The sequence below is a fragment of the Danio rerio genome, chromosome 24 (genome assembly GCF_049306965.1).
Source record: "Danio rerio strain Tuebingen ecotype United States chromosome 24, GRCz12tu, whole genome shotgun sequence".
Lineage (NCBI taxonomy): Eukaryota > Metazoa > Chordata > Actinopteri > Cypriniformes > Danionidae > Danio > Danio rerio.
Window position 1 is genome coordinate 11,463,421 of NC_133199.1, and position 13,154 is coordinate 11,476,574.

At 32.5% G+C, this 13,154-nt stretch overlaps 2 protein-coding genes across 7 annotated transcripts in view; one reads left to right on the forward strand and one right to left on the reverse strand.

Annotated features, from left to right (window-relative positions):
• Window positions 1–604: 604 nt before the first annotated feature.
• Window positions 605–5,143, forward strand: prlh2 (prolactin releasing hormone 2). Of its 2 annotated transcripts, none has more exons than NM_001366024.1 (3): window positions 605–665; window positions 1,105–1,308; window positions 4,637–5,143. In NM_001366024.1, the coding sequence occupies exons 2-3, from the start codon at window positions 1,143–1,145 to the stop codon at window positions 4,822–4,824; spliced, it is 354 nt and encodes a 117-aa protein (NP_001352953.1). In that variant the 5' UTR covers window positions 605–665; window positions 1,105–1,142; the 3' UTR covers window positions 4,825–5,143. The 2 variants fall into 2 exon arrangements, with proteins under 2 accessions (NP_001352953.1, NP_001352954.1); NM_001366025.1 differs by having other exon boundaries at window positions 1,136–1,308.
• A 1,577-nt stretch (window positions 5,144–6,720) lies between these two features.
• The window catches only part of myripb (myosin VIIA and Rab interacting protein b), a 214,481-nt gene continuing 208,047 nt past the window's right edge, over window positions 6,721–13,154 (reverse strand). For 4 of the 5 annotated variants that reach the window (XM_021470291.3, XM_073940504.1, XM_073940503.1 and 1 more), the window contains one exon: window positions 6,721–10,855. In XM_021470291.3, coding sequence (XP_021325966.1) covers window positions 10,794–10,855 — 62 coding nt within the window. In that variant the 3' untranslated portion in view covers window positions 6,721–10,793. The remainder of the gene's footprint in view (window positions 10,856–13,154) is intronic. The other variant, NM_001353925.1, reaches the window with a different exon arrangement.

Sequence of the window (13,154 nt, forward strand, 5' to 3'; positions counted from 1 at the left end):
TGTCCTCGCATATCAAAATAGCTAAAAATCTAGCTTTTCGTATTCAAAATCTTCACATAAATTTGAGTGAAGGGTCTGGATGCAGACCTGTTGCAGATGTAATGCACACACCCAACCCAACCCCGCCCCTAACCCTACCCCTCACGGTGACATCACTAGCTCCATTGAGTGCATTGTGTCTGAGACTGCATGTCTCAGCTTGCATATACAAGTCTGCAGTTAGATACTATTGAAATTTGCCACAGGTTTCCTGTTAGGGTTGGGTTTAGGGATAGGGTGAGGATAAGGCGATATAATAATACAATACACCAATGGAGGGTCCTCATAAACTGCGCCTGTATGTCAGAAAATCTCTGACAAAGTGCTTTAGGGTGTGTCTAAATAGACAAGCTCAATCTCGTCACTCTTTCAGTGTGATGGATCCAAGTCAAGGGATCAAAGGAGTGAGGATGCTGATGTGGATAAAAGAGGAGAGGAAGAAGTGGGAGGTGTGTGTGTGTATAGAAAGGTTGTCCTGTGAGATTGACGTGATCTAATCCATTCTGTGACGGTCTCAGTGTGATATATAAGCAGGAAACCTTCACATTCCTGAATTACTTGGATTGAAGAAGAGACTCCAACCTCAAAAATACCTGCTGCTGAAGAGCACACGTCCAAAGACACATGTAAGTCTTACAGATTTAATCAACAAAGGTGATTACTAAAAGTCATTTCTTATCAGAAATTGGACCTGATTTTGGTCTGAAATTGGTAGTTTCTACATGATGTTACCTTTAAATCAACTTTAATGGGTCTTAAAATGTAAAAAACATTTTCTTATTTAAATTTTTTTAATGTTTCTAGTCCAAATATCTACGTTTTCTTAAATCAACAAATTTTTTTTAGATAAGTGGAAAATATTGTTTTGTTTTCAGAAACACATCGTCAAAATTTAGTAAGTTTTTCCTTAAAGCAATCTAAATTATCTGCTATTATATTATATTATATTATATTATATTATATTATATTATATTATATTATATTATATTATATTATATTATATTATATTATATTATATTAATGTCTGAATAAAATACAGCCTATATTGTTCTTGTTTTCATGCAGCTGCTGTGTGTCGTGCATTGCCCTGTGTTAGACTCAGCATGCTGCTCACCGCCTTCACTCAGCCCGTGACTAAGTGCCTGATTGGTTCGCACTTGGGGACGGTTGTATTCCTGCTGCTGCTCATTCTGTCCGCCTCTGAGACCTCTGCACACGGCACCACAGTCGAACATGACCTCCACATCGTCCACAACGTCGATAACAGAAGTAAGTTACATTTAATTATTTTTTGTCATCATAATGAACTTCATCCATGTAACAGCTTCAAGAGACTTCGACAAATGAATGCAAGAATGGCTGGCAGAAGAGCTGCTCTAAGATGTTCATGTTTTAAAAAAATATTCATTATACTGCAAATAAATTATATATATATATATATATATATATATATATATATATATATATATATATATATATATATATATATATATATTCTTGTCTTGTTACTAGTCTCTTAAAATGTTCAAATCAGGAAGTGTTTTTTAGACAAATAAAAATTTTGTTTTCAGAAATGTAAAAAAATAAATAAATAAATAACCGCAAAAATAATCTGCCAATTGAATTATTTTAAACCTAAAACAAGATTATTTCATTTTGCAGGTTTTATTTTTTCTTGTTTTAAGGATTTAGTATTTCTGAAAACAACAAGAATATTTTTTTTTTACTTGTCTAGAAAATGCTTCATTTAATTTTATATTTGTAATTATTTTAACTGGAACCAAGACAAAAGTAACAAGAGAAGCATTTTTGCAGTGTACGGACTGAAATGCATTATACAGATATTCTACATGGTAAAAAATAAAATAATGTAAAATAATAATAGTAAATAAAATAATTGTAAAATAATGTATGTAAATTCACATCAAATAACCGTGAGTTAGGTTTGTTACATTAAATTATTGTGAAATCTCAGCCATATAGCATAATCTTACTAAGTAAAAGTCTATTACTGTGATTTCACAGTATTATCTTGTAGAATTAACTATATTTTACTGTGAAGCAGGCTTTCCTCTGCTAGTCATTCTGACATTTACCCTGACTTTGAAATCATTTTGGGTGTTTAACAGTGTTTGGTTTTATGAATCAATTACTTTTGTTCCAGTTTATTACGTTATTGGCTAAGCACAAAGCTGTGTTCATTAAAAATTATTTCATATTTCCATGTTAACCGTATAAAATTAAATAAAGGTGCAGTGCACTCAAAAATGAAGATTTATGACATTTATGTTATTTCAAAACAGAATGATTTTTTTTTTTAAATATGTAAACAAAATGTTTTGGGGCTGCAATAACATTCTGTTATTTCTAAAGATCAAAAAAGGTGCCAATATTAGCATAAAAGTTATTTTGTATTATTGTCTATGTTGAATAAAATTTAAAAAAGTTTGAATTTCTATAACTAACATGCAAGAGATATAGCCCATTTTATAGTAATTTGCTGTTATAGTAATTTAATTGTTCACAATAAAATGCTGAATACAACATATTACTGTGAATATTTACAGGTAAGTCTTGTAAAGTGATACTAATGTAATTAACTGTGAAAAATTACAGAAACATATTGTGAAAATCTGGAATTTTCTTACAGCGTAAACTATGGTATAACAATATGTATTTTAATAACTGTATGGAATTAAGTAAAAATGCCATTATAGTTATAAAACTAGCTCATAGAATTTAAAAATATTTTTTGCTAAACTAATTGAAAAGAAACCCCTCACTAACAGCTTTTAGTGCATTTAATTTATAGCTCAAGACACTATATGGCAGACTTAAATTTGCTTTGTAGCTTAAAATGTACTAAAAAAAATGCAAATAGTAAAAGGTCAGCTAATGATTTAATCAAAATGTTTTCACATGAAACATTAGTAAAACTTAATTTAACTTATAAAATATTCTGTTGTAAAAACATTAAACAATGTACATTTTGACCTCTACATAGTCCACAACGTTGATTACAGAAGTAAGTTTCATTTAATTCTTTTTCTGTCATCGTAATGAACTTTATTAATTTAAAAGCTTCAAAAGACTTTGACAAATGAATGCAAGAATGGCTGGCAGAAGAGCTGCTCTTAGATGTTTGTGTTTTTCAAAAAATGTCATTAAACATTATACTGCAAAACAAAATTATTCTTGTCTTGTTATTATTCCTGAAAATTTTCAAACCAAGTGTTTTTAGACAACTCAGGTAAAAATAATGTTTTCAAAAAAGCCAAAATTATGAGCAAAAATAATTTGCCAATGGAGTTATTTTTAACCTAAAACAAGATTATTTTACTTGGCAGATTGCGTTCTTGTTTTAAGGATTTATTATTTCTAAAAAACAACAAGAATAATTTTTTTTACTTCTCTAGAAAATGCTATTCGATTATTTTATTTTATTTTTGTAAATATTTTAATTAGAACCAAGATTTTTTTTTACTTGTCTAGAAAATGTTTCTCGTTTTAAATGACTAAATTTTATTTTTGTAGATATTCTAACTAGAACCAAGACAAAAGTAACAAGTAAGAGAAGCATTTTTTTTGCAGTGTATATTAGACTGAAATGCATTATACAGATATTCTAAACTATGGTATAATAATATGTATTTTAATAACTATTAATTACATTTATTTAAAAATGTAATTTAAAAAAATGCCATCATAGTTATGAAACTAACTCATAGAATGTAAAAACAAATTCTTGCTAAACTAACTGAAAAGAAACCTCTCACTAACAGCTTTAAGTGCATTTATATCATAGTTCAAGACACTAAATGCCTGACCCAAATCTGCTTTGTAGCTTAAAATGTACTGATATAAAAATAGCGAATAGTAAAAGTTCGGATGATGATTTAATCAAAATGTTTTCACATGAAACACAACTAAGACACCTTAACATTTCAAAACTTAATGTAAATACAAAATATTCTACTGTAAAAACATTAAACAATCTATATTTTGACAGAGTCCAACTGCACTATTAGCCAACTAGCACTTTTTTATAGTACTTTAAAAAAATATAAACAAATAAAACCACAACTGCACAATTATAGTCAGTTAGCTGATATCTTTCATTGCTTCATCCCTTAAAAACCTTTAAATTTCGATCAGTTTTTAATAATTTTTATTCTTTGTTGTTTTTATTTCTTTTACTTGTTTCTTTTATTCTTGTTAAAGCACTTTGAGTCACCATTGTGTATGAAATGTGGTGTATAAATAAACGTGCCTTGCCTTCGTTGGTGATTCAATCTTCGACCTGAATAAAATAATGTTTTTTTAAAATCATGTTTTAAGTGTTAAAATGTTTTTAGATAATCTTTAATAGAAGCTCAATTATTAAAAGCACTATAACATTGTTTTAATTGATTTCCTATCTGTATTACAAGCACATAAAATACTTGCAATGTATTTAAATAATAATCTATTTCATGTTCAACTGAATCTACAATCAGATTCTTTTTTGATTTCAAACCATAAATATTTTAAATTTTTTCACCTATACATCAATTATGTACTAGTAATACTAAGATGTGCTCTGACCTGTCCCAATAAGGTCCAGAGATCGATCCGTTCTGGTATGTGGGACGAGGTGTGAGACCCATTGGACGGTTTGGGAAGAGACAAAGTGGTGGTGGTCTGCAGCCGGTGGTCAAATCACTGGAGCTCCTATTGAACACACTCAGGAATAAGGAGAGCTTGCAGAGCGCGCTGGCACAGGAGGAGTCAGACTGGTTACCGTGATGCAACTGATTACAGCCACCTGCTTTCTGTAATATTTTAATGTATTAGTGTGTATAACTAATCATAGTTTTCTCATTCTCTCCCTGGCTGTGTGCATCCCCATATGGAAAGATTATACATGGAAAACAGGCAAATGACATATATGAGATAATACTTTCATATTTGGAATTTATAAAAAATATGTAATATTGTTAAAAATATTGTAATGTATATTAATGGGTGCTTACATATGGAGTTTTTTAACCATTGGAATGACAGATATAGAGCTGGTCAGAATTATTAGCCCCCCCCCCTTTGAATTAAAAAATAGATATGATGATGTTTTACAGAGCAAGAAAATTGTCACAGAATGTCTGATCATATTTTTTCTTCTGGAGAAAGTTTTATTTTATTTTGGCTAGAATAAAAGCAGTTTTATTTTTTAAAAAACTACTTTAAGGTTAAAATTATTAATCCCTTTAAGCTATATATATATGATTGTTTTACCCTATGGGTTTAATGATTTATCCAATTACAACCTAACCTGCCTAGTTAACCTAATTAACCTAGTTAAGTCTTTGAATGTCACTAAGCTGTATAGAAGTGTCTTGAAAAATATCTAGTAAAATATTATGTACTGTTATCATGGAAAATATCAAATAAATCAGTTATTAGAAATGAGTTATTAAAACTATTTTGTTTAGAAATGTGTTGAAAAAACCCTTCTATCCGTGTAACAGAAATTGGGGAAAAATAATAAATTTTCTACGAAAATTTAAAAAAAATTCAGGATTCTGTATTTATGGCCAGTTATTTCACTTGTAAGATTTTCATTGCCTTTAAAGTGAAATAGCTGACCATAAACATAGGAGGCTGATTAAAATGCAAATTTAGGAAGACAAATTCAGATGGCATTTAGAGGCTTTTGCATCTAAACTCTTTATATATGAAAATTATAGCTAATACATTTGCAAATACTGTATATGTACCAATGTGCATTACCAACCTAGAAAAATTATACATATTATACATATAATTATACATACATACATACATTACCGGTCAAAAGTTTGGGGTCAATTTTTATTTATTTATTTTTTAATTAATATTATTTAATAGTTTAAAGAAAATTATTCTGTTCATCAAGGCGACATTTATATAAAAAAAAGTTAAATTGTTAAATATTTATTAAATATTTATTACTTACTGTAGTTTCAGATGAAATGATTACTCCAGTCATTATTGCTTTTATTAATATTACCATTAATAATAATAATGATAATAATAATAATAATACGAAAAAGAATAATACTTAATATGAGAATTATTTCTGAAGGATCGTGTGACTGAAATAATAATGTGACTGGGAAGATGAAGCTAAAAAATTATCATTAAAATCACTGGAACAAATTATTCAATTAAAATTGAAGCTACGTCGAACAGTTATTTTATAGTGAAGTAACATTTCACAATTTTTACTTTTTTTATTAAATAAATGCAGCCTTGTTAAGCAGAATAAGCTTATTTTAAAACATTTAAAAATCCTACTGACCCCAAATTTTTTATTAGTAGTGTATATGACTGTAAGCGGCCATTTTTGCAATATTCCAAAATATGTGCTGCATATATGGCACATTTATATGTGAAATCAAAATTTCATACATGTCATTTGCAAATACTGCCATATATCAGATTTGTAAGTGGGCCTCAATATTCATTTCAAGTAAACTGACTGGCAAGTGACAAATATCTGTACATATTATAAATGCAATCTATATTAATAAATAAATCCACAAATGTATCTGTTTTTCTTTTATTGGTGTAGTTCACTGTAATGGATTATGCAAACTTTGCTTTACATTTAAATAAAAATAAAATGGTTAAAATATGTTCCACCAAAGAAAATGCAAACATCTCTGAGTCTTTTCAGGAATGCAAACTTTATTCATGTTTATTTGAACACTGTTTGTATCAGAACAAATTTGGCACGAGAATTCATTGGCTTTGCTTTCTTTTCACTACAGAACATTTTCTTCTTTTTTTTTTACACTTTGCTTAAAACACAGAGTTTTCTGACATTAGCTAATGCCCTTTCATTCATGACAACCCCCAAAAAACAGTTAAGAGTCTTTGATATCCGAATAACATTTCATTCATATGTAAATATGCATTAGACTATTCAATTAGAAAAATACATGACACTGTAAGACAATTCAAATTTTAGGACTGTGCTTTTCATGGGACTTTTTTTCTGCTTAACATCTATTAGAAACAAAGTGATGCATGCTTCTATACACAGACATTGCCATAGACAACAACGAGGAGCAGGACCCGTTTGATAGTATGAAAGCTGAATAGCTCCTTTGTAGAGAAGAGAATGAAGAAGGCAAAGTATGGTTCAAATGGAATCTTAACATACTAATTTATTCTCTATTGACTCAAAACAAGAAGACAGTTCTGTGGAATATTTAAAGGTAACTAAAAATATCAAACTTAAGCTGCGGTCACACTAGAGTTTGAAAATACTGTAGTAATCAGACATTTAAAAAAGCAAGCGATTGGTCCATATTTAAAATTTTCTGTCCAGAGAGGTCAAGTTTTGATCATCGATTTGTCTCACGCAGTCAAGTGATGTGATTTTGCAGGTCAGAGTTCACCATGCTTGAACTTTGCAACGCAGTGAATTGCGAAACTTGTTGCACGAGCTTACGTTTCCGGTCTGACCCATTCACGTGCGTATGAATGAAAGTCTATGGGGGAAAAGTCCAGCGTGACCGCAGCTTTCCTTGATCTGACTACTCACTATGCAGCACAGACAATATGATGCAGTATTTCTATATCACAGTTGTACATAAAATATAGACATGCCTGCAAAAAATATTCTTAAATTATTCATAAATTATTCCTTAAATGTATTCAAAGAGAGCCCCTGGCTTACCACTATAAATCTTGCCCAATAATACATTTACAGGGGATAGTTCACCCAAAACTAAAAATTATGTCATTATTTAGGCCCAATCCCAATGCTACCCCTTAGCCCAGGCATGTCCAAACTCAGTCCTGGAGCGCCGGTGTCCTGCAAAGTTTAGTTCCAACCCCAATCAGACAATCCTGGGCTAGCTAATCAAGCTCTTACTAGGCTTTCTAGAAACATCTTTGCAGGTGTGTTGAGGCAAGTTGGAGCTAAAATCTGCAGGAGACCGGCCCTCCAGGATTGAGTTTGGACACCCCTGCCTTAGCCCTTGCCCTTTCCACCTACCGCTCGTTTTGCACGTTCATGTGAAATGGAAGGGTTGTCCCAATTCTCTGTAGCTTACAGACATAGGGCTAGGTGGAAGGGCTAGCTAGCCCTTGAAACTGAGATTTACAAGGACCACACTCAAAACCAAAGGGTAAGAAAATTTCCCAGAATACACCATCTAAAAATGACAGTAAGGCTTTTCACGGAAGTCAGGAGATGCACAAATAAGTATTTTTGTCATTATTTCAAATTTTTACAACAAGCACATGTTTTAATACATTCATAACGTCATTCATAACATAAACACATCGCGTTTCTGTTTTACTGTCATGCTTTAAAATAAAATGCTAAAATAAAAACCTATCTATATCTATCTAGAATCACTAATAATAACACCTGTATAGTAGTCCCACAACATTCTGTCACTCCATGACAATCGAATACCCTGTCAGAAAAGTCTAGTGGTTGGGAATGAGCTTTTTACAGTGTCTGCTATAATGTTAATGTTGTTTTCGTGTGTTTACATTTTGAATTTGTCCACGGTGTAAACAAACACAGTATAGTTAGGAGCTTATTGCCACATTATTATTATAATAACATGATAAAAGCCTTCAGTGGTAAAACAGAATTGAGACTGGCCCTTACACTGTGGTTGTCATAAAAACTTATTTTGGAAAATGCTGGAAACCTCATTGACTTCCATAGTATTTGTTTTTTCAGGTTTCCAAATTTAAAAATATCTTTCTTAGTTGTCAATTGAAAAAAGAAACACTTAAAGGTTTAAAATCACTTGAGGGATGGCAATTTTTATTTTTGGGTGAACTACCCCTTAAGCTTATGCGATTTGCATTCTGGTACAGCGATCCATACCTGTTGGAATTATAATACATATGATGATTATCTCTGTAGGAACATACTGTTGTGATCAAACACATTGTTTGTATGGCTTTTTGATTATGGACCCTTTTCACAAGACTGTATTAATGTGTTCAATGGCCATCATAATCCTAAATCTTTAAAAGTTTTTAATATTTTGATAAAAAAAAACCTATGAACATTTATATGAATTTATGATTGTATTATTTCATCTTTGCATCAAATTACAAAAGACGAATTGCTGCTTGTGTGAGGTGTTTCTAATGCAGTGTCAATGGGTCTGAGAATAAATCTGACATTATTCTTTCGTCTGGCTGCCGTCATCAGTCTCACACATTTTTTTTTTCCTTTTTCAGGAAAGTCTTGATAACACCATTGTGGAGTATTTCAGTAAATAGGATTGTAAAAAGTCATTTGTTGTACTCTCCCATTCACTGAGCTGTAAGTTTACCCAACTATGATGCCTTCTACTGAGAAACCCAGAAACGTGAAAAGGGTCTATTGTCTTTTAACAAGCATGCAGGTTTAACACTGAGCTATAGTACCATAATGGTTATAACAACTATCCCCAAGGGTTTTCAACTGCACAACAATTTGCACTTAAGAAACAATACTGATTGTAATAGAATTTCAAATAATGATCATTTCAGCTATACACTGTTAAGTGGATTGTAACTTAAAATGCATACAATAAAGGCAATAAAGAACAAATTATGTATGAAGTGTTTACTGAGATGGCAGTGATCTGATGCTTTCAAAAGATCATCAGACATATGAGGTTGGTTTAAATACAAGGGTGTAGAATTCATTGCGGCACACTTTTAACCTCCTCATATGGCAGGGTGGTTAAGTGCTTTCATATAATAATCTATCTTTATTCATTCATTTTCCTTTAGCTTAATCCCTTATTTGTCAGGGGTCGCCACAGCAGAATGAACCGCCAACTATTCCAGCATATGTTTCACACAGCGGATGCCACTCATATTTATTTAAAGTGCATGTCTTTGAGCTGTGGGGGAAACTGGAGCACCTGGAGAAAACCTACACGAACAGGGAGAAAACATCCAAACTCCACACAGAAATGCCTACTAGTCCACCTGGGACTCAAACCAGCGGCCTTCTTGCTGTGAGGTGGCAGTGCTAACTATTGAGCCACGGTGCCACACCTTTATTCCTTTCTTTTTCTTTACATTTTTTTAACAAAATAAAAATGAACTCATGATGAATTTCACAGTTGTTGTAGACGTTGAATACACCTTTAAGTAAACAATGACCTTCAGAAAAAAAGAAGCCTGAGATATTTGTGCCATATTTGAAAAGAATAGAAACGTGACATCAAACAGGTCCTGCAGGTATTTAGTGTGTACTTTCTGACACTTCACACATTTAAGACTTTTACCGAATGTGCTCCAGCCTCTTTTTGCGAAAATAAACACAAGGTTTTCTTTAGTAACATATCTAACATACAGATTTCAAACATATACACGACCCAGCAAACATAAAAAAACAGAACAGGAGGTGACGTCCCAGATTGTTAACATTTACTACTGTGCATCAGTTACACATACAAGTAATTACATCGATTTAAATCTACAATTACAACCCTCTGTGATCTTTGTTGTAGGAGTTTGGTCTCCATTAAGGCAGAGAGAAATAATTGAATCCCCTGGTTACTGGAGGTGTTCCAAGGTTTGGTAAAGTTCTATGGGTAAGAAGTGAGATCAACCCAACACGGTTTGTGATCAGTCATTAGTGCCAATCAAATTGGAGGACCAGAAGTTGGAGCAAGGCACTAGCGTGGAACAGCCTGATGGTCCTAGCATTCAGAAGCAGAGTGATGTGGAGCCACACAGCTTATTAGAGGATCACAGAGTCATACATCCTCTTGCCATGGCCTTACGTATCTCATCTGTGACTCAGATTTGACTTCCTTTTCTGTGCAAATGAAAATCAGAACACCTTTAGAGAACATTTCATTTTATTCAACACAGGGAAATAACTGTAAATATAGTCTCAGTATAATATTTTGCAGTGATGAGCTTTTATGTTTAACATTTATCTCTCTTAGCCTATATTGAAATGTACTTTTATTTAGGTCACCTTTATTTAGTTAATTCATTCATCAATTCATCAATTTGATTGAAGAAACTGTTCCTGTAAAAATCCTAATAGGAGGTAAAATGCATTTATAATATGAAAAATATTTGAAGAGTTCAGATGCAAAATCCTCTAAATCCATCAGACCACTTTTTTTGAAAACAAGAATTTTCTATCAGGCTCCTATAATTAGGTTCAGAAGTTTTATTTTATAGCTAATGATAATGTTATTAGCTAGTAAATAAAATAGCCGTTTTTTTCCAAAAATGTCACTTTTACACAATTCTTTGGTTTTTAACAAGGTAGATTTTCTTTGGCGTCAAACACAGCTGAATTCACTTGTGCTTTTTTAGCAAAAACCTCTAAATCCACCTAGGACAAGACAGCATAATTAGTCGAAAAATCACTAAAGATGCAATTAGAAATTATTTTACCAAACATAAAACATATAAAAATTAGTGCTGGGCCATTGTCAGTGTTAACATGCTGCATTAACACGAGACGCTTATCATGCAATAAAAAAATATCATCGTTAATTTATTCTGAAAGTTGGGTTGGAAGCTGGGTCTTTTCTATGCAAACTATGAAGACATTCACCTTCTTAATCTGGTGTCGCCACAGCAGAATTAACCGCCAACTTTTACAGCATATGTTTTACGCAGCGGATGTCCTTCCAGCTGCAACCCATCACTAGGAAAGCCTTACACACTCATTCGCGCACAAACATACAATTAGCCAACCCAATTCACCTGTATCACATGTCTTTAGACTGTGGGGAAAACTGGAGCACCCGGAGGAAACTCACACGAATGCAGGGAGAACATGCATTCGTGTGAGTTTATTATGTTTATTTTAAACATAAAGGTGACCCGTACCGACCTGTACCGTACCGTACTATACCAGTCATCGGAAAGGGACCATTATACTTCTGCATGCTGTTTGTGTTGCTCTGCAATAACACTTCTGAAACGCTAGCTGGTTTTCATGTGAGGTTTTTATGTTCCTCTCTGTTGTTTTTCTTTGTGGGTGTTTTGTTTTTTCTGAATGCTACCTTAATGTGCAGGTAGCTGAACTCACTCATTCTAAAGCGGGAACCAGTGGATGGGCAACAAGTTTAATCATAAGCTAAACACAAAACAAATGTTCTGGAGCTCCTTCACAGGACTCGACAGTTGCAAACACTTGCTCTAACGGGTTTGCGTAGCTCTCACCCCTGCACACACTCATCAGCACTACCAAGCCGACCAATCACAGAGCTTGAGTTGCGCGTCGTTGCCACATGTAGGCACTTTTTTGAGAGGTGCAGTCAGCATTGGCCAGAGGGAGGGCCATACACACGCACTTGCTGCAGAATTATAAATAAGCCACTAGAATACTTCATTTTCAGTGCAGCACATGCATAGAAACACTAATGTGCAAAAGTATATTTGCTATATAATAATGTTGTGCAGGATGAAAAAATAACACTTGAAAAAGGTTAAAATAAGCAACTAATCCTTGAATCACGCCTGCTGCCGCATTGCACCTACACTCTTAGAAATAAAGGTATGTGAGCTGTCACTGGGTTGGTACCTGTTTAAGAGGAACAAATTTGTGCCTAAAAGGTCCATATTAATACCTCAAGAGGACATATTAGTACCTAAAAGGTACAAAAGTGTTCCTTTTAAATTATTTAGGTACTAATAAATACTTTTGAGGTACCAATATGTACCCTTTAAGTACAAACGTGTATCTTTTGAAAAGGTACCACCCCAGTGACAGTGTACCTTTGATTCTGAGAGTGTAGTGTATGATAGAGCCCTAGGTTTAACATTAAATTAATAATCTCAAATTTAAAATAATAATCAACTATATATATTTTTTTATTATTATAGTTTTTTACATAATTACACCTTTTACAGTATTTTTTGTTTTAAATAAGCTTTGGTGATAACAATAAAGAAAATAATAATACATTTAAGTGCAGTGAGCTGTAAGTTGTGATTTCGTGATAGTACACCGAAAGTGAAAATTATCTCACCATTTACTCTCCTTTATGTTGCCTTCCATAATAGGCTAATGAAATACTATGGAATTTAATGGGTATCATCAACAAGCAATCTTCTTTTGCGTTCAACAGAATAAAGAGAACTAAATA